We start from the raw sequence: 24996 nt of genomic DNA on the forward strand, positions 1-24996 counted from the left end.
GCATTGGGAATCTGTATTATAAAGCAGTTATTTCTCTTATAGTAAAATGGGAAATAAGATGAATTTGCTACTCCATAATATTTCAAAACTGGAACTCTGAAATCCACATCTAGCTCTTTCTGTGGTAGTTCCAGATCCTGAACTAGGGAGTAGGATTAATCTGATATGCAAATAGGATCTTCTCATGAGGATACTCTCACTTGAAACTTAGAACTGATGGGACTAAACAAAGGGTAGGCTCAGGGTTTTCCTCACTTAATAATGGGCTGTGTGCTGAAAAATATATCATTAGGTGATTTCATAGTTGTGTGGACATCATAGAGCATACTTACCCAACCTAGATGTAGTCTATGTGGTATAGACTGTTAGATATGCAGGCTGTTATCTATGTGACGCATGGCTGTACAAGTATCACTATTGAGCCAGTATTCAATCTGGTACAAGAGTCTTGGCTTTTGGCATAGGAAGCAATAATCAAACAGAGGCATTCTAGTGTTTTGGTGTGGGATTAAAGAGATTTGGCAATTATGTCAAGATTGACAGCTACCCGTCTCTCTGGATTACCTTGGATTGGCTCTGTGCAACATTGAAGTTTTCTCCAAAAGTTCCTGTTTACTTATCATCTCTTTCATGGATAACTTAATTGGTCTTGGTCTTGTAAGCTTCCCACTGAATAAACTGGTAACTGTTAAAAGTAAGTAAAATCTGATAACTATCTTGCTGGGATGAAAAGCACTGTAGGCCCTACACTGTGGGGGCAAGCAGAGTGGTAATTAAGGCAGTATTTTTTTTTTAATTTTTTTTGCGCTGGAGATTGATCCTAGAGGCACTTGATCATTGAGCTGCATTCCCAGTCCTCCTTAATTTTTGAGACAAGGTCCAAGTTGCTGAGGGTCTCACTAAATTGCTGAGGCTGGTCTCAAACGTACAGTCCTGCAGCCTCAGCCTCCTAAGTCTCTGGGATTACAGGTGTGTACCACTATGCTCGGCCCCCAGATACATTTTAAAATCTCAGTTGACTTTGACCAAACCTGCCCTGTTTGCTGTTTACATAGCCTAAGGTCAAGCTGAGCAACTCAGGAGGCCTGGCTCTGGGACATTAGCCCCCCCCTTTTTTTTTTCAGTTACTGCTTCAGCCCCTAATGAGGATTGGGAGATTTAATCAACTGTTCAAACTTGTGTTTAAAACAAGTCAGAATGTTTAACTCCTTTCTTAGTTGAAATAATAGAGGGATTGAGTAAAGACTGATGTGCAGCCTGTCTCAATTTTGCAATTTAAGTTAGATTGAAAAAGAAGCAGCTTTAAGACCTGTGTTGGTATTTTTGTGTACTCAGCAAGGAAAATGAGGGCTTCTATCCAGCTGACTTTGAAAATAATCCTCTTTACAATGTTCGTCCTCCACTACAAAGTTGGAATCAGAGGCAAGGATGACTGACTTCTGAATAAGAAGAAAAGGTGAAAAGGTAGTGATTTTTGGTACACTGGCAAATGACAAGTCATAGTTTTCAATTCATTACCAGATGGATTAGTGATAGGAAAACAAGGCTCATCCACTCCTGATGATTTAATCATGTACATGGGTTCTGCCACATTGTTTCTACCTGACTGGGAAAATGGGTTCTGGAAAGGCAGACAGTACTTGTATTTGTGTATAGGTAGCATCAATAATGGGAATAGAATTCTTCATCTGTTCACTAGGTAGTGCCTACATTCTTATTCAGTCTAAGGTTGTCCTTGGTCAAAGCCCATAGGATAAGATAGGAGTCTTGGGCTGGGGATGTGGCTCAAGCGGTAGCGCGCTCGCCTGGCATGTGTGCGGCCCGGGTTCGATCCTCAGCACCACATACAAACAAAGATGTTGTGTCCACCAATAACTAAAAAATAAATAAATATTAAAAAAAAAAAAAGATAGGAGTCTTGAAGGTGGTAGGTACTTTTTTTTTTTGGTAGGGCACTTATTTCAGCAGTTTACCACAAGCCTGAACACAGCAAGCAAGGTCTGGTTTAGCTGAGGGTAATAAAATCATGGACAAGATCAGCCTGAGGAAAGCAGGGCTTCAATGTAACCAAGGTGTCTATTACTGTTCAGTTTTTCCCAGGAAGAATGGGTGAGTCTGCCATAGAGGCATAACTCTAGGTCACTACTTTGCCCCTCAGTTCTGTAATTGTTTTCATAGATACTAAGTAGCCCCAGCTTCAATGGTGAGATCTAGGAAGGAGTAGTTTGAAACAGTGGGTCCACATCCATTTCTTGTAGAGTAAGACATGGAAAAATCATTTTGCTGACTAAAGTCAGCCCAAGAACACCTTCTCTCCCTGCCTCACACCAGGACCTCTTACTTCCCCTAACCCAAGTCCTGTCTTCTACCAGAGAAAGTCTGGAGGTTCTAATACCCACTGCCAGCAGCAAAAAGAGGTGAGCATGATCCTGGACAAAACTGTCCATCTGGTACAACAAAAACACACTCATGTAAGGACAAGACAAAGGGGCAAAGGTAAAAAGGATACAAAACAACTACATTCGGTTTACCCTTCTAGGTTAAGATTTGTATTTTTTTAAACTATCACCATGAATTGAGGTTTTATTTCAAATTTTTTTAGTTCCCTTGCCCCTTTTAAGTTTTAGAATTCTGTTCTAGTAGCATTATTAAAGGAGTGAGCTGAGCCAGGTTATACATCATACAAGGGAGTTCAAGATCATAGGCTTTACCTTTTTTTTTTTCCCCCTGAGATGGGGTCTTGCAAAGTTGTTCAGGCTATCCTCATACCTGCGATCCTCCTGACTCAGCCTGAATTGCTGCATTATAGGTGTGTGCCACCATGCCTGACTAGAGTAGGTGTTTTGGAGGGATAACAGATTCTAGTCACCTTATTGTAGCCTGGAACATGCCTATAATCCCAACAACTATATAGACTTGAGGGAAGAGGATCAGAAGTTCAAGATCAGCCTGTGCAACTTAGCAAGACCATGTCTCAAAAGATAAAAAGGGCTTGCGATGTAATTCAGTGGTAAAGCACCCCTGGGTTCAATCCCCAGTACAGGGGGGTGGGTAGGGAGAGCAGTCACTAACTTGTGGACAGGTAAGGAACTAGGCCAGGTGACACTTCCTTTTTTCCTTTTAAAATATCTGATTGTCAAGCCTCCACAGCTCTCCACCCACTTCCCACTGGAGTTCTCCCTTAGCCACATAATGACCAATCCTCCCCCCATGGGGCCCATTTCCTTTACTCTGTTTGAATTCCAAGTGGGGAGAAACTGCACTTGAGAATGAATCATCCATTTTATTTTATTTTATTTTGTCATGTGCTCACAGCATCTCTTTTTCTCTCCTCTCCCTGGCAGGTCACAGAGATAAATTAAAAATAAAATCTACAAGGAAAATAATTTATAAAAAGCACTCCCAGGCTCTCGCCTTCTATCCCTACTGCTCAGTTAGAAACTCCCCCCCTCCCCACGGGGAGAGGAATCAGTGCTTTCCCCCAGAACTCCACTCCTGCTAATCTGGGGCAGTCAGAACTCCAGAGCCAAGCAGGGGTGGGGGCAGCAGTGGCAAACAGTTACAAATAGACATTGTGGTCCTGGAACCATCTGGCCACTTGGTGCTCCCCTTGCTGCCTCCCCCAGGCAGTGTTCCAGGAGCCCAGGCTAAGCTGGAGCTATGGAGAAGCTGCCTGTGGCCGAGAGCCTGGGGGAAGGTGCTCTCAGCCCCCCATTACATGCACTTCTCATTCTCCTAGAAAGAAACCCAAAAAAGAAAGCAGACAAGACCTCGGGACAGAGGAGAAAAAAAATCCCAAGTGTTCACACAGTTACACGGAGTTTTTATGGCAAAGAGAACATTTAGCAGCTTTGAATAGTGGGTCATCTCCTTCTTACTCAACACAAGCATCCTAGACCCTATAAGTGGAACAGGGCACAAGCCCTAAAAAACAAAGCGCAAGAAATTCTAAGAGGACTAGTTTCTTGTTGCTGGGTTTTGTAGGGGTTTTGTTTTTCCCCAGTGACAAGACCAGTTGTTGATAGGCCAAGGCCTGAGGAAAGAATCACTCCCCAGTTGTGCTGAACACTGCCTGAAGTGCTGGCTTCTCCCTCCACATCATCCCCCTGCCTCCAGAGCAGCTCCCAAGAAAGGAAGCTGTAGGCCCAGTCCCAAGCACTGCCAGTCAGCACAGTGCCCCACTCCCAAAGAGCTGCAGGGAGCCAGTGAGGGGCAGGAACACAAAGGCGGCAGCAGGGCAGCAGTGGGTAGAGTACAGCGTTTCCATGCAGGCTCTGATGGAGACACTAGGAGCCTCAGCTCAGGGCAACTGGAGCACAGAGGGAGATGGCAGTGGCAGGGCAGTGAGTGACATGCTTGGTGTTGGGGCTACTGCAACACATGACCCTCTTCTGTTCCCTCTGCCCTCTGGCCCTAAACCAACAAGCCAGTGTTGGTTCCCCAAGGCTCCCATTTGACCAAAACATTACAGATGAAATCCAAGAGCCCCCCTTCAGGGATACCAAAGAGCAAGAAACAGAAACTGAGTTTAACAGAGCCCCTCCCCGATCCCACCCTGTGTCTGTGTACCCCTCTGGGGTGAAATAGGGTTTATCACACCAGTAACCTAGGCCCACCAGAGTTGCTCAAACCTGTTGCCTGGAATCCTGGCCAAAGCCCACCTTAACTTTCCCTGTGATTTTTCTGACCGCTTTGATTTTTTGGGTTTCCTTCCTTCCATTCTAGGAATAAAACTTTCTACTCCTTTCCTCTCCTGTCACTAGTCCCTTCCCTTTGTTGGCCTTCACACTAGCTGCCTCTCTACCTCCAGCAATGCTGGCACCATACATTCTCACCACAAAGGGGTAAGGGTGGACCTCGACCACCCAGGTGGTTTGGCCACTTCCACCCACCCCACTGAGGGGAAGCAGAGCCAGAAAGCGCCTGCGCCCGCCTCTTCCTGTACACTGACCCGCAGTCATCCCATCTGAGAAGATATATTGGATAAGAAGGCATTGAAGTCCCCGCAGTAGGTCTAGGTCCAGGTCCAGGCCCAGCCCTTCTCAAATTTCAGTCTTGGTGAGCATCACCCCCTGCCTCCCCAGGCTCACTTTCTCCGGTCCTTTGGCTTCCTCTCCTGCCGCCGGGCCTGCTGGTCAGCCATTGTGCGGGGAATGAGGAGAACACTGCCATCCCCGGCATACTGCAGCGCATACTGACTGGGCGAGTAGGGCCGCCCGTTCTCATCCCGCAGCCGCCCAAACACTTCCTGGTATAAGCTCTGAACCTTCTGCTTCATCTGCCGCAGCGACCGGAGGAACTCCACCTTCTCGCGCAGCAGTCGGGCCTTATCACGCTGCAGGTCCTCCACGTCCCGTTCCAGGTTCAGGATGGTATCCAGCTTGCGCTTGCGGCAGTTCTGCGCTGCCATCTTGTTCTTGCCCCGACGACGGATGTCCCGGATGAGGCTCAGCTGGGCCTCACTCAGCTGGTACTTGGACAGTAGCTCATTGAACTCCTCCACAGGAAGGTTGATGATCTTGTCGTTGGTAAAAGGAATCTTCATGGCACGGGCTCTGTGCTCGTCCCGGCTCATCTGTTTGTCCAGGAAATCGGCCTGTTTCTCCTTGCTGCCTTTCTTTAGGGTGCTGGGTGGTGGCAGGTCAGCAGAGTCAAGGGCACTGGGAGCCATGTTGTAAGTGTGGTTATGGCCCACATGCTCCAAGTAGGGCAGGCAGGAGAGCTGGGACGGATCCTGGTAGCTCATGCGGCAGAACTTGGAATACTCAGGCTGGTAGCCCACGGCGCCCTCAGCCTCTTCCAGATCCAAGGTCTCAGAGTCAGAGCTGTAGCCAACAGCACCTTCCTCAGAAAAGGAGGAAGAGGCAGAGGAAGAGGCAGAAGAAGAAGAGGAGGAGGAAGAGGAGGAGGAAGAGCTGCCTTCAGAGCTGCTCAGGGAGGAAGGGCTGTGGCTGGAATCCAAGGAAAGGCCTGAGTCAGAATCAAACTCCTCTTCGAGCTGGGAGGCCTGCACAGGATTGAAGCCCTCCTCGATGGCTAAGTCCATCAGGCTGATCTCATCCAGCATGGCTTCATCTAACAGACCCCCCAGTGGGTCAGGCAGTTCTGGGCCTGCTGTGTCATTGGCTGTGCCATTGAGCTGGGGTGGAAAGAAGAGCCCTGCCAGGTTGGTGGAGCTGAAAGTGGAGTTGAGGCTGGTGGAGTTGCTGGGGACCAGCGGGAGCAGTGTGGAGCTGTTGGCTACAGGCAGGTTCTCCACCTCAGGGCTGAAGAGGGAGAAGTCCTGGCTGCAGCCCCCCAGGGACGCCTGATGCAGGCTGACATTCTGATTGATGGGAGTGTTGGGGGCAAGGCTGTAGTTGGTGCTCAGTGGGTCCCCAGGAGGGGCATTGTACAGGATTTCACTTGCTGATGTGTTCACTTCCATGGCCTGGGAGGGAGAAGAACATACTGTTCACTAGGAGCAGACTCCTCCCCGAGGTCCACACCCTGCAGGACCCACCAGAAGCAGAGCTACCTAGGCGCAAGGACAAGAGGCTGGAAAGCAAAGCCCAGTATCTACTCCTGGTCATACTTGGACCACTAGGCCTGGCAGGAGTGGGTTCCTCTGTGTGGACTCCACCCCAGTGCAGGACTGACCTGTTCCCGGTCATGTGTAACCAGATCCCCCCACCTTGGAGACAAAGAATAACACTAGCACATTGAAAAGAACACCCAGACAGGAATCAGAAAGCCTAGCCACACCATGGTGCTGTATGGCCACGGGCTTATCACCTAACCTCTCTGAGCTTTAATTTCCTCACATTTAAAATAAAAAAATGCTGACTGGATGATTTTAAGAGCAAGTGATATGATGATGGATGTAAAGCACTATGTGAACGTCAGCTATTACTTTTTAAAAATTTTTCTTATCAATGCATTATAGTTATATGTGATAGTTGGGGCTAATTTTGACATATTCATAAATGCTTATAATAGGCTCCATTTCAAACATCAGTCATCCTTAATGCTGAACTATAGAAGCACAGAGTCAAGGGACTATCTGCCTGAAGAAAAAGAAAGAAGGTACACCTAGGAGGTAGGATCTGCTTTGGAAGGCCCAGTCCTGGGTTTTAACCTAAAACCCACCTTTATCCCTCACAGTCCCAAGGACACACCTAGACAGGTTTCCTCTCAGTGTCCCCACTCTCTTAAGTATCAGCCAGAAAAACTGTTCCTCTCTCCCGAGAGATGCAGGTGACTGCGTACTAGGACACCCTACACAAAACCCTGTAGGTCTGTGCTGTTCGGACAGCCCTACCTGCATTTCCATGATGGACATGAGATCTTGCCACTGCTGTTCCAAATCAAATGGTGACTCTGTCCCCGTCAGGAGAGGAGACAAGAGGCTGTTTTGAAGAGCGGGGGGCTCGCTCTCACTAGGCACTGCTTCTGTTATGCTGGCGACGTTTGCTGGGAACTAGGGCAGAACACAGAGGCTTCAACTGGAGAAGGAAAGACCACCTTCTGCTTTCCTCCCAGCCACTACAACCTGGCTTCCTGTTTTCTTCCTTCCTTTGAATTCACCCACAGCAGCCAGGACAAGGCCAGAACCGAGAGCTGGCACTGCAGCCAGCCATGGAGCAACATGCCATGTGCAGCCTGCCCTGCTTACTCGGTGGGCTTTCCCTGGTCCTGCTCACCTCAGCATTCTCCCCAAAGGGGCAGGTGGCCTCCAGCAGCCTAAGGCACTCTTCCAGGGACAGGGCTGTCTGGTCCTCCCCACCAGGCACCTGTGGCAACAGCAACTGTAAGTCTGGCTGACCTGGGCCCTGGCTGCCTGGGCCTGACACTCTTCCCCAGCACAGCTACAGGCCTGTAGTCTCCTTCCCATTTCCAGTTAATGGCACGCCCCAAGTCCCAAACTCCTAGGGACAACAGTAGGGTGGAAAAGTCCTGGTACAAGCAGAAAAGTTCATGATGCTCTGGCTCCTTTGCACTGCTGCCACAGCCTGGTACTCTGGCTCTGCTGCCATCTCCGCCCCCTTCTGCAGCCCAGCCACTGTGACTTATAGACCACAACCCAAAATAGACATTCATGTCCACCCCAAGGCACAACCTGCCTTCTTTAAGGGGAAGTTTCTGGAAGAACTTCAGCCTGGTGAATCTTGGGGATGTAGGGACAAGTGAGGCCAGTGAGCCGAGGCAGTGGTACCTGTGCAGGGAAGCTCTCCCCCGTCTCTCCGTCCACTAGCAGGTCTCGGGCCAGAGCTTCCGCACCCTCGCCTGCCCAGGTGTCCGCCTGCTCGCCTCCATCTCGCAGCTCCTTATCCACATCCTGCTCCTTCTGGCGATGACTGTAGTCAAAAACCTCACGCCCAGCCCCCAGATCAATATCCTGCCGCCAAAGGATGTCAATCAGATCTATGTCCTGAAAGACAGACCACCATGACTTTAGCTCTCACATTCCAGGGGCCCCTCCCTGTCCTGTCCCTCAGAGGTCCCTCCTAGCCCTATGCCTGCTGTCTTTACCCCCTGGTTCCTCTGCATCAACAAGACTTCATTCATCTACTCCAGGCACTAGGGCACCCACCCCAAAAAAGAGTCAAAGCAAAAGCCGCTAGTGCTAGTATGACCATCACCACTAGTGCTAGTGTGACCATCCCCGCACAGGTCTGCAGGCTTAAAGATATGAATCAGAGACACACCCAGGCTGAAGGGCAAGGCTACCTCACCCCTACTTTAAAAAGAAGGAGGAATCAGGAAACACCTCTCCTTTTGAGAATGGGAACCCTGAAAACATGGCTTGTAGAAGGCTGGCCATGGCAAGCAAGGGCATACTTGTGCAGAATTGCTTAGCAGGGGCCAGGCTTGCATCAGCCTGTGGTGCCACTGCATTTGCATAAAGGGGTGGGGTGGCTTAGAGAGGAAAATCCCTGCATTTCCAACCACCTGATGCAACCAATGACAACGACAAGCTGTCTCCAGCCCTTCCTCCAGTCTTTCCCCCTTCCCTGGCTGACAGCAGGAGTAAAGCTTGAACACCCACAACTCTTAAAAGCCCAGGCTCACCTCAGGATCCATCCCTGCCAGAATCCCCATCTCAGCTGATCCAAGCAAGCTGCCTCCATCCCAGGGGAGCCCCAAGCAGTCAGATGATTCCTACTGGGCACTCCACCCCGGCCTAGGCCAGCGCGGTGTCCCCTCACACCAGTGCTCTCACTTATTCCCTTTCATACCACACCCTAGGTCTCACTGGCTCCCCATCAGTCAACCCATTCAAGGACATAATTCCCATCACTGCTCAGTTCCCATCACCACCTTGGGCATCAAAATGCCTCCCTTCCCCTCTGCCCTGTGGCTCCTGAAGAGTTCCTGCATCAACTGCCACCCGCACTGCTACCAACACAGAAACCTGATAAGTAGAGCTATTTGCACTTCCTATACATGCTGCTCCCTCTGGCAAAAGTCTTCCCCACAAGGGAAGAAACCCTCAAGTGCTGCCTTCCATTCAGGATTAAAAAGCACACTTTCCAGAGAACAATATCCTTAGACACCTCCCTATCCCTAAGCAGGGCACAGTACCCTTTCCCACCACAATCCTCCCGATCCTAAGACCTCCCACGTGGAACTCTCCCCTTCAGTCTCCCACCATACACCAACCTGAACAGAAGCCCTGGACCCAGGAGCAGAGGGGGGCTGGGCCACCCGGTGACCAGCCAGCAAAGAGTTAAGGGGCTGGCTGCCTTTGGCATGGCCCCCACCACCGTGAGAGCTTCGGTCCAGGCGGGTCATGGTCTGCGAGAGGAGCCCCAGGGCAGCCGGTGCCGGGAAGCCGGACAGGGGGCTGCAAGGAGCTCTTGGCTTGCAGGGAGCACACCAGGCTGGAAGGGTGGCCCCTTGCTAGCTCCGAGGGGCCCGAGGAGGGTGCCCCGCCCGTGCTGCTGCCTGGGCGGCCCAGCCCAGCCCCCTTCCTCCATCCTGGAGCAGCCCCCTCCCACCTCACAACCCCAGTTCCACTCAGGCGCCCGGCAGCCCCCACCCTGAGCTCACCGCAGAGGCTGCAGTGAGTCGGGACTCCCACCCCATGCTCCGTGCTCACGCTGCAGAGGAAAGCGAGCTCCCTCCTGGGCCTAACCTCCCGCTCCTCCCTCTCTCCCCCTCCCACGCCCCCCAAACTTGTTACCTAGGCTGCAGCAAGGAACCAATCCCCTCCCCCTCCCACCCCGCAGGTCACTGCTGAGGCTGCAGAGAGCCAATCCCCTCCCCCAGGTCAGCAGCTGGGCTGCGGAAAGAGCCAATCCCCTCCCACTGTCGTTACCTAGGCTGCGCCAGGAGCCAATCTCCTCCCCCAAGTCTCCGCTGGAGATGCAGAAGGAGCCAATCCCCTCCCACCGCCTGTTACCTAGCTGCAGACGGGAGCCAATCTCTGCACCAGGGCAGCTGGAGAAGCTGCCGCAAGGAACCAGCCCATCCCTGGGCCGCCTCCGTCTCCTTGAGGAGATGCACCCAGGGGCGGGCAGCCCCACCCAACCCAGTCAGTCAGCTGGGGTGGCGCAGTGAGAGCGCCCTGAGGGAAGGGGTGCCACTCTCCTCCCTCCTGTCGCATTTTGCTCCTCCAGCCCACTGTGGACTGGGCAGACACTCCTCCTGCAGCTTCCCCAGGAATCTAAATTCTTTGCTGGGAAGTCAAGAGTTTTTCCCTTTCTTAGGAAGGCTGGGGCTGGCCCTTAAGGCCAGGGATCACAAACTAAGCTGGGCAGGAACCCAGGGCACCCAAGCCAATTAAAAAAAAAAAAAAAAAAAAAAGGCCAGCAGCTTTGTCACCCTAAAACAGGCCAGACTGGAGGAAAGGGAAAGCCATTTTCACACACGTGCAACGATGTCACAGTGCTGGAAGGGCCTAGCCCTCAGCAGGAGGAGGAGAGACACAACCCTGAAAACACATCACTTAGGGAGACAGGTGCTGGGCAATGCCCCAGTCACAAATATGCCTCCCACCCCACCTTTCATCCTAACTTTTTAAAACTGCATTTTCTGCCTGTACCCTGACCTTGTCTCTCCAAACAAGGAGGGGGGAAAGGCCCCTGGCTAAATCAGGATCACACTTTAGACTCCATGGATTAGTTTCTCAGGGAGAAATTTAGCTTCCTCCTCACTGCTACTGCTCCCCTGGAGGCTAAGGTCATATCAGAGAGACACTGTGTTCTCTCTGGTCACAGCCTGCTCCTAGCCTGGAAAGAGCGGTAAACAGGCCACCCCCTGCTCTGGGCAGAGTGCCAACCTTAAGGGGAATCCTATCCCTGACAAGGGCCTAGGCTATAGCTGTCCATCGAATAGGCCTGGCAGCAGGGGAGCGCTACCACCCCAGGGATAATACCGGCTCCAGCAGTGCCTGTCACATGCTCAGGACCTGGGTATTTTTATCCCTGAGTTGCTGAGGAAATATTGTTCTAGACACATCATAATCCTCCCTCCCCCCCTCCCAGATTGGGCTCCTAAGGCTGACCCACTCCTCCTCCAGAAAGGAAGGGTGAAGGCCTAGGGTCAGGGAAAGCATGACCTTTACTGAGGGCCAAGAAAACAAGAAAGGGGGGAATCAAAGTTCCATCCCATTCCCTCCAGTACTGAACAGCCTAATGACATCCCAGATATCCCACATCTCATTCCAGAAGAGCTCCCCACAACCAGAATGGAACTACTCCTGTACGATTCCCAAAAGCAGCCCATTCCACAGATCAGAAGCTGGGAATATGCTTCCTCAGAACACTGGGCCAAGACTAGAGTCCACTTGAAGGACAGTGAAAGGGGAAGCAGAAAAGAGGTAAGGTTCCAACCCTCACCGCAAGGATCTAAAATCAAGAGGTCCAGAAAGACAAGAAATGCTCCTAGCTCCCATGATCAGATGGATAATCTTTGCCTGTCTCACAGCAGATCCAACAAAAGCCAGATGAGCAGAAGGCAAAGCTTCCCAGTCAGCACCAATAATAGTTGGGAGGTAGATAAAACTGTGGTTTAGGGGCTGGTCTGTACTGTTCAGGATGTTCGGCAACATCCTTGACCTCTACCCACTAGAGGCCAGTAGCACCCATCCCAAGCTGTAAGGACTGAAACTGTCTCCAGATATTGTCACCTGTCCCCTAAGGGCAGGAAGAGAGGCAAAAATCACCCCCAGATGAAGATCATAGGCCTAAAACAAGTCACATTTTTTGCCAGTCACTAACAGAGAACTGAGGTCAGGAACAGGCTCCAATGCGAGGGAGGCAAAACATGGCCTGACCTGGTAAGCTGAGGGAGTCCAGCTCTGCAGCACCTGTACACCTTTTCACATCCTTCCATGTCCCACCCCAGAAAAAGAAAAAAAAAAAAAAAAAGAGCCTAATGGAAAATGCAGTGGGCCTTTTCTCAAGCTCCTTAAGGTGGAGGGGCAAGTCAATTCATTTTTATCATTTAGGAGAGACAGTGGCAACAGTAGCCACCTGCATCATTAAAGGTCCAGAAATGCACCCCTTTCTGTTCAGAACAGTGTGTTAGACATGTGACAGGAGCTGAAGATCGTCTCTAACAGCTGGAGACAGTTGACTTGGGCAGAATAGTTTCTCTTCTAGGTTCCAGCCTTTTCTGCTCTACTCCCTGCAATGGGTTTTTAGCAAAGAATTGGAGCCTTGGCCTTTCCTGGCCAAGAATAACTACCAAGTCTACCCTTTGGCTCAGGCCCAGGAGAGCTGAGTTATCAGGACTGTACAACAAGAGGCCTGACCACAAAGGAAAACTTTAGGGTACATGTATTTTGATGTTGGGGGAGGTACAAGGCAAGAGGCCACAATATGTGTCTTAGCAACAGATACACACTTCATCACAGCCCATCACAACATGACCCTCCCCCATCTCATACTTTCAGTAGTCATGTTGAAATCCAAGCAGTAAACACACTGGCATGTTCTAGGAACCTCCCACTGACCTGACAGTACATTTAGAGGTGGGTCAATGGTTCCACACAGGGAAATGCTCCCAGCCCCTAATCCTAAAGTCAGACAATTCATCCCATTTCTAGCCAAGTACAGTGCCTGAGACCCCCTAGAACCTGTCTGGTTCTTTATAGGTCTTAAATGCTGTGACCACAGTCCTTCAGGACCAACCCACTCCTCCCAAACCCCCAGGTCCCACCCACCCACCACAGGGCCACTAACCTCTTTGGTTAAGTCTCCACTGACTGGAGGGGCTACAGCCCCCAAATCCTCCAAATCTTCACTGAATCCCTGCTCCGTTTCGCTTTCTCGCACCCCGTTGTCTGGGCCTGTCACATCTTGGAGGCCACTGGAACTCTCGAGGGCGAGGCCTGAGCTGGGCTGGGTGCCAGAGACAGACCCCTCCGGGTCCCGGTGAACCAGCCAGGCATTTACCTCAGTGGTTGGCACCTGGAACCTGTCCAGGGCCCTCACTTGACTGAGGAGCCGCCGGGCAGTGAAGTAATTGTCCAGGTCTATGCTCTTGGGGTGGATACCATAGCCATCCAAGGTATTCCTCAGGTTGTGGAACTGGGTCTGAGTATAGGCAGAACTGGGCCCCAGGATGATCTCCCGGAGCGGGGGGAGCTGTGAGGTCAGGTAAGTATCCACGTCCACCCGCACCCCAATCAGACTCAGAAGAATGGTGAACTGGAGAAGTCCTTCCGTTAAGTATTTCTTCAGAGAAAGCATTGCTGAAGGACCAGAATGTTTATGCTTTTTGGTTTTTAAATCTTCCAAAAGACAAATCAAGGCCACTGCTCTGCCGCTCCAGCCAGCAGGTTACCCTCCTCAGTGCCAAACCCTGTACCCCACCCTGGCAGAACACAGGGGTTGAGCTCCCTGATGGCCCCAGAGGAAAGCACACCCTGTGGAGCCAAGGCCACACTCCAGACCACATTCACTTTTCCCTTCTTGACACCTCACCTCTGAAAGTACAACTGTTCCTAACCCAGTCCAGGCCCTGAGGGCCCACGTGACTTACTGTCTCCACAGTCCACATACAGTCACTTCCTCACTCACATTAGTTGTCCTCTCAGTAGATTCCACTGCAGGCTGTTCTCAGGAACAGCTGATGGATTTTTTTTTTTTTCCTTCTCCCTCCTAAGGTTTATTTTCTTTGGCTGGAGCTAGAGGCCTTTTGTCTTGGGTCAGAGTGTCCCGCCTCCTCCACACTTACCAGGGGGGTTTCCAGAGAAACCTGAAATAGGAATCACAAGAGCAACAAGATAAGATTCCATACTTCTCACATGATGTTCATGACAGAAGACAGGAAACATATTAAAAGGCCAATTTTACAGGGTTAAAAAAAAAAACACAAAATACCCAACCACTTAAACTCTCAGGAAAAAAAAACAAAGCAACCTGTTATAGACAGAATAATTTTAAGAGGAAAGTCCTGATGAGAAAAGATCTCTTACTGCACATTAAATTTGTAATTTAAAAGTAGCTTGCTTTGGATAAGCAGACAATGCCCAGAGCATCCAAACTACCTTAAACTTTGTCTGATTTACCAACCCTTCCCCCCTCATACAGGCACAACATTACCCAGCTTCTATTTTTAGCATGAGAAGACCATTTCCTATCTTAAAGGAAAGTAGGTTTCCCATCTCTCAGGAGAAAACTGCTTAGGATCCTCCCTTCCAGTTCTGAAGGGGAGGGAGAGATTATTAATGGGTGAGAGTGTGTAAAAACATGAGGACAATGTTCAGTTCACCATTCCACACAATAGAATAATGCCTTTTGTTTTCCCAACTTTGAAATATGATTTCTATTTCCTAGCATCTTCACATTGAGAGAGAGAGAGAAAGAAGAAGAAGAGAAGAAGAGAAGGAGAGAGGGAGAGAGGGAGGAGAAGGCGACGGCTGGAGTTGTAGCTCAGTGGTAGAGCACTTGCCTAGAATGTGTGAGGCCCTGGGTACCCAGCACCACATAAAACTAAATAAACAAAATAAAGCATTGTGTCCATCTACAACTAAAAATAAATAATAAAAATAAAATAAAATAAAAGAGAGAGAGAGAGAGACAAAGTGTGTGTGTGGGGGGGGCGATGGGGGCATTCATAGGATTGTTCCATCTACAATTTGAAAAGGCAGGTCTTATCTTCATTCATATGACCTTCTGAGCCAAAGCAGAAGGATAAGGCCAAGTTCTCAACCCACACTGCCAACTGTGAGAGGGCAAATGTGCCTTTCAGTTTCTGGCTTCTACTTTTGAGCTTCCATTAATCACATAAACCAAGACATATCCCTCTCCTCTCCTCCACCAACCCCATTCTAAACTGGAAACAAGATCTACACATACACATACGCCCACGCAATCGCACACCCTCATTTGGTCCGAGTAAACACAAATGCAACCCTGAATTCCTGCTTACGCTACCCTCCCGTTCCCATGCAACTTGTTACAAAACCTAAAGAACTAATTAAGTTCGAGAAACCAGACAAAGTTCTCTCCTTAAAGACCAAGTTAAGGCCAAAAGGCCGTGGCTTGAGTCCGGTCCCACCCTGCCCCGAATACCCGAGTCCGGCTGGGACCAAGTCGCCATGCCTACTCTCGGCGCCTCGGCTTCTAGCCTTCTGGGGCAGCAAGCGAACAAGTGCTACCTTCCTGGCCTTGACTCACCCTTAAAGGCAAACCTCACCCCGCCCTCCGGTCCCGTGGCCCCACCCCACTCGCAAGCCGGCCTCACACCACGCCTTCTCTTGCCCTCAGCCCTCCCCAGTCCATCCCACCCAGGAGCTAGCTTTCTCCTCGGCCCCGCGGCTCTTCCCTACCAGGCCCAGGGTCCGACCCCGATTGAAACCCGCTTGGTCGCCGGGCTCTGGTCTCCAGCCCCTCAACCACATCCCGCCGCCCCTCACCCTATAAAGCCTCACAACCCCGCAGCGCGCGCCCCGCCCCTCAGGAAAAAAAAAGTGCCGGTACCCGCTGCTGAGCTTGGCGTCCACCGCTACTGCCACAGCAGGCTTTCAGCCCAAGTCCCGGCCTCGTCGCCGCCGTCGCCGCCGTCGCCGCCGCCGCCGCCACCGCCGGCCGGCCTAGCGCTCCCTGCCTCCGCTTCCCTCCCCGCCCCCTCCTTCCACTGCACTCGGAAACCCGCCCGCCGCGGCACCAAAACTCTTCCTCCAATCAGTGAGCCGAAACTACGGCCTTTGCCGGATGTTGCTCTGATTGACAGCAAAGAAAGCCCAATAGTTGAATACACCTCCGTCTCCCCGGGCCCGTATCCCCAAAACTGACATGACCCACAGTCCAATGGGTGTCCATGCCCGCCCCATGGCGTGGGCCCACCAATGATTGGGGAGAAGGCCCCAGGGTCTGGCATCGTGCGTTTGAGGCGGGCGGTGTTACAGGTTGATCCTTTTTAGCACATTTTGTAGCTAGGGAAAAGGGCTCAGGACAGAGGATAGGAGGGGTATCGCCCAGGAGCGCGGAATTGCACCTCTGATGGTTCCCATAATGACTTGCAAAAGTCAGGTGAGAACGGGGTGGGGGAGTTGAGGCGGGGCTCAGGGCATGTGGTTTTTGTGGTGGCGACGCTCTTGCCGCCATCTTGGTTGCTGGCAACGGAAACTCATGTCCTGGCTTCCTTCCCCCCGCCCCGCGCTGCACTTGTAGGCAAGGACGGTAGGGCCTCGTGGCCCAGGCAAGGGTCAGTTCATGGGAACAGTCCTGCAGGCAGTTTGTCACAACAATCTGAGTGTTAGCGATGTGAGAGATTAGGACTAATAGCAATTATTTTGCCATCAATGGAACACACAAAGAGCCCTAACTTCCCCCCACAGAACTTAGACTTGGCTTTTTTTTTTTTTTTGGGGGGGGGGGAGGACCAGGGTTTGAACCCAGAGCGCAGCGCGTAACCGCTGAACCATATCCCGACATACACACACCTCTCTCCGTAACCGCTGAACCATATCCCGACATACACACACCTCCCTCCCTCCCTCTCTCTCTCTCTCTCTCTCTCTCTCTCTCTCTCTCTCTCGACAGGTTCTCACTAAGTTTCTTTTGGACTCGCTAAATTGCTGAGGCTGGCCACGAACTTCTGAACCTCCTACCTCACCACAACCTCTCCAGTCGCTGCGATTTCAGGCGTGCACCACCACGCCTGGCCAGACTTAAAGAAGAGGCTTATCTTCCAGAGTTATTCCCATCTAGCCCTGTTACTGCATATGTTGGTGATTTAAGTAATGCTGAGTATCCCCAGCATTACTTCAGGAGCTTGTTAGACATGCAAATTCTGAGTCCTCCTGAGATTCCCATTTGTAACCCCCCAATCTTGGGATGGAGGCCTGGTAACCTGCCATTTTGAATAATCCTAATGCAGCTGTCCACAGACCACATTTAGGAAATCACTGAGCTGGAATTTATGCTGTATGCCTACCAACTGTGGGACAAAGAGGTGTCAATTCAAGTTCTTGTCTCCTTGGGAGTATCCATAATCAAGCTAGTAGGTGACTTTATTTTCCTTATACATTACGAACAAGGCCAACTGATAACTCAGGTAATCAAATCCATGCAGTGCTTAGAGAGGAGACTTAATTTGGGGTGATTCACAGATTACAAAGAACTTTCACCATATATAAATATTCAACATGCATTCATTGAATCCTTAATAAAACTACTGAGCTAATTTTATGTATTTTAGGAACTGAAACAGTACTGATTTTAGTGTCTTAATGAAGCCAGATTTAAAATTAGGTAGTCAGTGTAGTTAGGTAAATCGGGTCTAATATTGGGTGAAATCTAAAATGGAGGCCATATTGAGAATGAATTTCCGGAAAAGCTGAGCAACTCTCGGAATGTTAATAAAGCCCAGGAAATAGCCCCCAACGGATTTGGAGATAGCCCATCCCAAAGAAATGTTAATGAACAGCAAACTTGACTGGGAAATGCCCAGATTACTTCTTTGGCCCACCTGTGTCCTGACCCTTACCACCTACATTCCATCACCAAAAACTATAAAAAGGGGAACACATTCGCCCTTCAACGGATGGGGTCCCCTTCTTCCTCCGGGAGAAGTCTTTTCTGCTGTCTTTTAATAAACTTCTAATTTTCCACTCTGACTTTGCCTCAGCATGCTTCTCTGGTGTTATTCTTCAACATTGGGGAAGCAAGGACCAGTCAACAGCGGTAACGTTAACAAATAGTAGATATAAGCTCCATGAGGATTAGAATTTTGTGTATTAATTATTGTGTCTTCAAAACAGTATTGGGGTTGGAGTGTAACTCAGTGGTAGTGTACTTGCCTAGCAGATGCAAGGCCCTGGTTTCTACCTCTAACACAACACACACAAAAAATTGTGCATGACATGTTGTCACATGCCTTTAAAGCTCTAGAGGCTGATGCAGGAGGATCACAAAATCAAGACATTCCTAGGCAACTTACAGAGACCCTGTCTCAAAATAAATAGGGCTGGGATGTAGCTTAGTGGTAGAGCTTCCATGGGCTCAGTCCCCAGTAATACAAAGCATAACAGTGCATGGAACTTAGTAGACCCTAAATACTAAATAATTGAAGGTGGGGCTGAGGGTGTAACTCAGTGGTGGTGTGCTTGTCTAGCATGCATGAGGCCCTGTATCTTTTTTTTTTTTTTCATTGTTGATAGACCTTTATTTTGTTTATTTATATGCAGTGCTGAGAATGGAACCCAGTGCCTCACATATGCCAGGCAAGTGCGCTAGGGCTCAGCCCCAGCCCCAGCCCCAGTCCCAGAGGGGCTTTTTGATCCCCACTACTTTGTAAACAAAATAATAATAATTGAAGGGGGAGTCAAGCAAGCAGACTTGTGATTAGAAGTTCCTGCTAAAACTAAAATAAAAACAAAAGCTGGGAATGTAGCACAACAGAAGAACTCCTCACTCAAGGCTCAAAAGTCAATCCCCAGCAAAACCCCAATCAGTGCACACACACAAAAAGGAAAAGTTCCAAGCAGAAATGAACCACATCATGGCATGTCACCAAGAAAATAAATGGCTGTCAGCTAAATTAGTGAGATCATGAAGGTAAATACTGCTACTAGTTAAGAAAGGAAGAGAAGCCAGCAGGAGACTGACCAAAGAATGAGGTTTGCTTGAGCTCAGGAATTGAAGACCAGCCCAAATAAAAATAAAAAAATAAATTAATAAATAAAAAGGTTGGGGGCTAGAAACATAGAGTGTTTGGCTAGCAGATGTGAGGCCCTGGGATCCATCCCCAATACTGAAGGAAGAAAAGGAGGAGAAATTTAAGTGTGATCATTAACTACAAAATATAATCAAGCCAGGTGTAGTGGCATATGCCTGTAATCCCAGCTCAGGAAGCTGAGGCAAGATGATCTCAAGTTCAAGGACAGCCTCAGAAGGGAGACCCTCATTGCTATACAAAATTACATATAAGAGGTTGTGAGGGGAATGGGAAAATAAACAAGGAGAGAAATGAATTACAGTAGATGGGGTAGAGAGAGAAGATGTGAGGGAAGGGGAGGGGAGATAGTAGGGGATAGGAAAGGTAGCAGAATACAACAATTACTAATAGGGCATTATGTAAAATTGTGGATGTGTAACCGACGTGATTCTGCAATCTGCATTTGGGGTAAAATTGGGAGTTCATAACCCACTTCAATCTAATGTATGAAATATGATATGTCAAGAGCTTTGTAATGTTGTGAACAACCAATAAAAAAAAAAAAAAGGACAGCCTCAGCAACTTGGTGAGACCCTGTCTCAAAATGAGGAGCAATAATAATAAAGGGCTAGGATGTGGCTTACTCGTTAAGCTCCCCTGTGTTCAATCCCCAGTACCAAAAATATAATAATAATAGTCAAGACTGTTGGGAAAGAAATGTTTAAAACCATAGAACTAGAAGATATCAAGACTCAACTAAAGTTACAGGATTAAATAAGACTATTTTGACAAGATGAAAAGAGATCATAAAAATTCTGGTATGTTCTAAATTTAATTATAAAGGCTGAAAGGTGAATGAAGAAAGAGATAAGGAAGGTTAATAAATTAACAGGTGCTGGTGAAACAACCAAAAATGTTATTTATGTAGAAACCTTGACTTAAATCCCATCTGAGACAATCACTAGGACCATTTCCCTCCTCTCCTTGCTTATTTATAAAATGTTCAGGACTGTTAACCCCACTGAATTCAGAAGAAACAATTACTTCTCCTTATGGACTGCCCTCCTACCCTAAAATTTTCCCTGCTTCTCCTTATCCTATCCTCTTATCTATAGCCAGTGTACAGGTTACAAACGCTTACCTTCTTTAAAATTTAAGTGTTTTTAAGCTGAGCAGTGGCAAATCACTTCTGTAACCCTAGTTACCTGGGAGGCTGAGGCAGGAGGATCACTAGTTCCAGGCCAACCTGAGCAATTTAGCAAGATCTTGTCTCTAAATAAACAAATAAGGCTGGGGAATCTAGCTCTACTGAACCCTTAGATTCAATCCCCAGCACTAATCATCATCATCATCATCATCATCATCTCATAGCTCTGCTTGGGCACACATTTTTCCAACTGCTATTTAGCCTTGCTGCAGGTAGTTTTCAAAAACTTGTCTTAGGATGGTCCTTTATCTGACCACCATTTGTAACAGCTTAAAAACACTTTTATTTCAGAGATCCATTGGTCTCAAGAGTTTTGGTTTAATAAGGAACAAAAGCAATAGTTTTAAAGGAGAGTATATTGACTAGTAGTTTTTTTTTTTTTTTTTTTTTTTTTTTGTGTGTGTGTGTGTGTGGTACTAGAAACCTGGGTGGTCTACCACTGAGCTACATTCGTCTCCAGCCCTTTTTATTTATTTTTTATTTTATATATCTATATCTATCTATATGTATGTATATAAATAGATATAGATATATACATGCATGCATATATATTTTTATTTTTTGGTACTGGGGATTGAAACCTGGGGCACTGTATCATGGAGGTGCATCCCCAGTCCTTTTCTTTCTTTTTTTTTTTTTTTAAAGAGAGAGAGAGAGAGAGAGAGAGAGAGAGAGAGAGAGAATATTTTATTTTTAATTTGCTGCGGACACAACATCTTTGTTTGTATGTGGTGCTGAGGATCAACCCCGGATGCACGCATGCCAGGCGAGCGCGCTTGAGCCACATCCCCAGCCCCCCCAGTCCTTTTCTTTTCTTTTTTTTGAGACAGGTCTCATTAAGTTTCTGAGGCTAGCCTCAAACTTCTGATCCTCTTCCTTCAGCCTCTGGCGTCACTAGGATCATGAACATGCACCATGGTGCCCAACTTTTCTTTCTTTCTTTTTTTTTTTTTTTTTTTTTTAATTTTGAGACAGGCTAACCTCAAACTTGCAATTCTTCCTCAGCCTCCTCAGTTGCTAGGATTACAGGCATGTGCCAGCAAATGATTTTTTTTTAATTTATTTTTTAGTTGTAGATGGACATATATTTTTATTTATTTTTATGTGGTACTGAGGATCGAACCTGGTGCCTCTCTTGTGTGAGGCAAGTGCTCTACCGCTGAGCTGTAGCCCCAGCCCCAAGTGATTGATTTTAAAAAAAAAAAATTTTTTTTTTTAGTTGTAGATGGACACCATACCTTTATTTTATTTAATGTGGTGCTGAGGATTGAACCCAGTGCCTCACATGTGCGAGGCAAGCACTCTGCCACTGAGCCACAACCCCAGCCCAAGTGATTGTTTTTGACACAAACAATATAAGACAATTTAAAATTTTGACACAGTTAAACAAAAAATGGACAATTTGGGGAGTAAGGGATTTTTTTTTTTTTTTTTTTTTTTTTTTTTTTGGTACTAGGTATTGAACTCAGGGGCACTTAACCACTGAGCCACATCCCCAGCCCTATTTTGTATTTTATTTAGAGACAGGTCTCACTGAGTTGCTTAGAGCCTCACCATTGCTGAGGCTGGCTTTGAACCCATGATCCTCCTGTCTCAGCCTCCCAAGCTGCTGGGATTTCAGGTGTGCGCCACCACACCTAGCAAGTAAGGAAATCTTAATGCCAGCAAAACTATTTTAGACAAATCCATTTGTGTATTTAAAAAAATTTTAAGTTGTAAATGGATACCTTTATTTGATTGGTTTGTTTTTATGTGGTGCTGAGAGTCAAACTCACATGTGCTAGGCAAGTGCTCTACCACTGAGCTACAATCCTAGCCCTCCATTTGTGTTTTCCAAATACTAGGGACAGAACCCAAAGCCTCCAAATGTCTTTTGAGCTGCCTAACTGGATATCAGGTGTCTAAGAAAAGAAATAAAATCACACACATTAAAAAAAAAAAAAAAAACATGAAATTTGGTAAGATAAGTATTCACCAAGACAAAATAGTGAAGGGAAGCCACACTGGAGAGATAATGGGATAATTTTTTTTTTTTTTTTTTTTTTTAAGAAAGGCTATCTAGGGGCTGGGGCTGGGGCTGGGGCTCAGCGGTAATGCACTTGCCTGGCATGTGTGAGGCACTGGGTTCAATTCTCAGCACCGCGTATAAATAAATAAAGGTCTATCGACAACTAAAAAAAAAAAGATGAAAAAAAGAAAGGCTATCTAAATCAGGGTACCCTGTAATCCCAGCTAGTAGGGAAGCTGAGGACCACAAGTTCGAGACCAGCCTAGGCAATTTAGTGAGACCCTGTCACAAAATGAAAATAGACTGGGGATGTAGCTCAGTAGCAGAGTACTAACATGTAAGGCCCTGGATTCAGTCCCTGAGTAATGAATTAAAAGGCCTATTTTATTATTAAAAACAAAACAGATGCAAGAGGTTGAGGCAGGAAAAGGCAGTGGGAAGCCAGGAAGGGGGTTGGCTTTAATGCAAGTTAGAGACCAGCCTGGGCAGCATAGCAAGTTCCTGTCTCAAAATAATAAAATATAATGATAATAATAATAATAGGACTGGGGGAGTAGCCAAGTATTAGAGCACCCCTGAGTTCTATCCCCAGTACCATACACACAAAAAAGACACTGGTTTTACTGTGTTACCAGGATGGAGCTCTTGGGCTCAGGGAATCCTCCTGCCTCAGCTACTTAAGTAGCTGGGATTACAGAAGTGGGCCATCACACTTGGTTCTATATGGTCTCTTTTTAATAACTCATATGTATCTTTTTTAAAGTAATTTTTAGTTGTCAATGGACTTTTATTTTATTTATTTATATATGGGGCTGAGAATCGAACCGAGTGCCTGGCACATGATAGGCAGGCACTCTGCCACTGAGCCACCGCTCCAGTCCCTCATATGTGTATTTGAATAGCAGTTACAAGACCCCTCTGGGTCTTGGGTGTGGAAGGGATGGCAGGCATTGAGAAGAGAAGCCCATGTTAGAAAAGGGCTAAGAGAGCAATGGAGAGACGTTTTGTTTTTGCCCACATTATGTGGTTCATTATGTGGTTCCTAACTTCAAGTACCCTATATAAATGTGCATAATAATTATTTGAGTGTAAAATAATTTACAAAGAGATGGATCAGGAACAGTATTATTGGGTTAAAGAATTAGGGGGGGCAGGCTGGGGATGCAGAATTTAGTGGTAGAGTGTATTCTCTGGATTCAATTCCCAGCACCACAATAAGTAAATAAAGAAATAAAAATAATGAAGAAGAAGGAGGAAGAGAGAGAGAAGGAAGAGGAGGAGGAAGAGGAAGATGAAGAATGGGGAGTAATAAGAGAAAGTTTCCTGCTCAGCAGTTTCAGAAAGAGGGAAAGTAAAGGGAAACTGCCAAGAATTGCAAGGGCTGAGGAGACTGTAGGTATAAAAAATCTCAGTTGTAACAGCAGTCGGTTAAGCCTGGCGCAAGATGTGCGCCAGGGATATTTGATACTCCATGGTAGGGAGTACAGACAGAAAGACTGCCTTGCACTTTGTCTAGAGTTCCAGATCAAGTCTGAGCAGGTGCAAACCTCCTTCCCAGAACCTGCTGATTAACCTTGTAAAATCCAGGGTGTGTCCTTTTTTACCCAGCAAGCCACCCTCCCCCTTCCCTTTGCCTGGGACAACTGTTAATAGGACAATTACCCAAGAAGCAAAAGAAAGATCCCATGCTGATGTGTCATCAGTCCCAGTATATCCATTAAATCAGACTGAGAAGACCGCTGGAAAAAGGGAGCGCATGCGCTTGCTCCCTAAGGGAGAGGTTGACAGCCATCAGTAAAACCAGACTTGCCCTTTCGAATCCAGGCTGCACAGAACAGGAAAAGGCAGTGGGAAGCCAGGAAGGGGGTTGGCTTTAATGCACAGGGATTTAGGGTAATAAAAGAGCCAGCGAACTATAAAGCATACAATGAAATTCCCACTCCTCCTCCAGAGAGTATGTATTGATCCAGGCTTCTCTGTAGGAAAAGCTGCCCCTGCTGCTGCTATTGCTGCTACCAGCAGGCACATCCATCCTCCAGTCATCCCTGGAGGGTGACACCTGCCAGGAAACCCTAAGGGGGGAAAAAAAAAGGATCTGTGGGAGAGTAGACTGGCTGGAACGTGAATTTCTCCAGGAACAGTGGGAATTGCTTTTTCCTCTAAGGGAAACCCAGTCTCTCAGCCATTCTGATTTCCCATTATTTTTCCTTCTTTTTTTTTTTTTTTTTTAGAATTTTTTTTTTAATATTTATTTTTTAGTTCTCGGCGGACACAACATCTTCGTTTGTATGTGGTGCCGCACGCATGCCAGGCGAGCGAGCTACCGCTTGAGCCACATCCCCAGCCCTATTTTTCCTTCTTTAAAAATGTTTTTAGGCTGGGCGTGGTGGCACATGCCTGAAACCCCAGAGACTTGTGAGGCTGAGACAGGGGAATCACAAGTTCAAAGCTAGTCTCAGCAATGGCGAGGTGCCAAGCAACTCAGTGAGACCTTGTCTCTAAATAAAATACAAAATAGGGCTGGGAATGTGGCTCAGTGGTTGAGTACCCCTGAGTTCAATCCCTGGTACAAAAAACAAATAAATAAATAAATGTTGCTAATCTATATAAGCATTTCTCATTTTCCAACCCCATCTAATCCAGGAGAATGAATTAGCTGGCTCTCTGAGGTTTCCTTCTTACATCC

The 24996-nt window shown here is 47.8% G+C and overlaps 1 protein-coding gene across 5 annotated transcripts; it reads right to left on the reverse strand.

The window, feature by feature from the left end:
* Positions 1–3263: 3263 nt before the first annotated feature.
* Positions 3264–16041, reverse strand: Nfe2l1 (NFE2 like bZIP transcription factor 1). 5 transcript variants are annotated; one of them, XM_026386946.2, is made up of 6 exons: positions 15915–16041; positions 13170–14187; positions 8195–8410; positions 7683–7772; positions 7301–7459; positions 3264–6430 (listed from the first exon to the last, which is right to left on the reverse strand). In XM_026386946.2, the coding sequence occupies exons 2-6, from the start codon at positions 13677–13679 to the stop codon at positions 5087–5089; spliced, it is 2319 nt and encodes a 772-aa protein (XP_026242731.1). In that variant the 5' UTR covers positions 13680–14187; positions 15915–16041; the 3' UTR covers positions 3264–5086. The 5 variants fall into 5 exon arrangements, with proteins under 5 accessions (XP_026242731.1, XP_026242732.1, XP_026242730.1 ...); XM_026386947.2 differs by lacking the exon at positions 15915–16041 and adding an exon at positions 15507–15591 and having other exon boundaries at positions 8195–8377; XM_026386945.2 differs by lacking the exon at positions 15915–16041 and adding an exon at positions 15507–15591.
* Between the last annotated feature and the right edge of the window lie 8955 nt (positions 16042–24996).

Source organism: Urocitellus parryii, chromosome 7 (assembly GCF_045843805.1).
Source record: "Urocitellus parryii isolate mUroPar1 chromosome 7, mUroPar1.hap1, whole genome shotgun sequence".
Classification (NCBI taxonomy): domain Eukaryota; kingdom Metazoa; phylum Chordata; class Mammalia; order Rodentia; family Sciuridae; genus Urocitellus; species Urocitellus parryii.

What these genes read in the sequence shown, in the direction of transcription:
- Nfe2l1 (XM_026386946.2), bottom strand. Translation starts at nt 13,679, where the DNA reads ATGCTTTCTCTGAAGAAATACTTAACGGAAGGACTTCTCCAGTTCACC. An exon ending in GTGGAGACTTAACCAAAGAG is followed by an intron (nt 8,411 to 13,169) that starts GTTAGTGGCCCT and finishes TCTGTCTTTCAG; the next exon opens with GACATAGATCTGATTGACAT. An exon ending in CCTTTGGGGAGAATGCTGAG is followed by an intron (nt 7,460 to 7,682) that starts GTGAGCAGGACC and finishes GTTCTGCCCTAG; the next exon opens with TTCCCAGCAAACGTCGCCAG.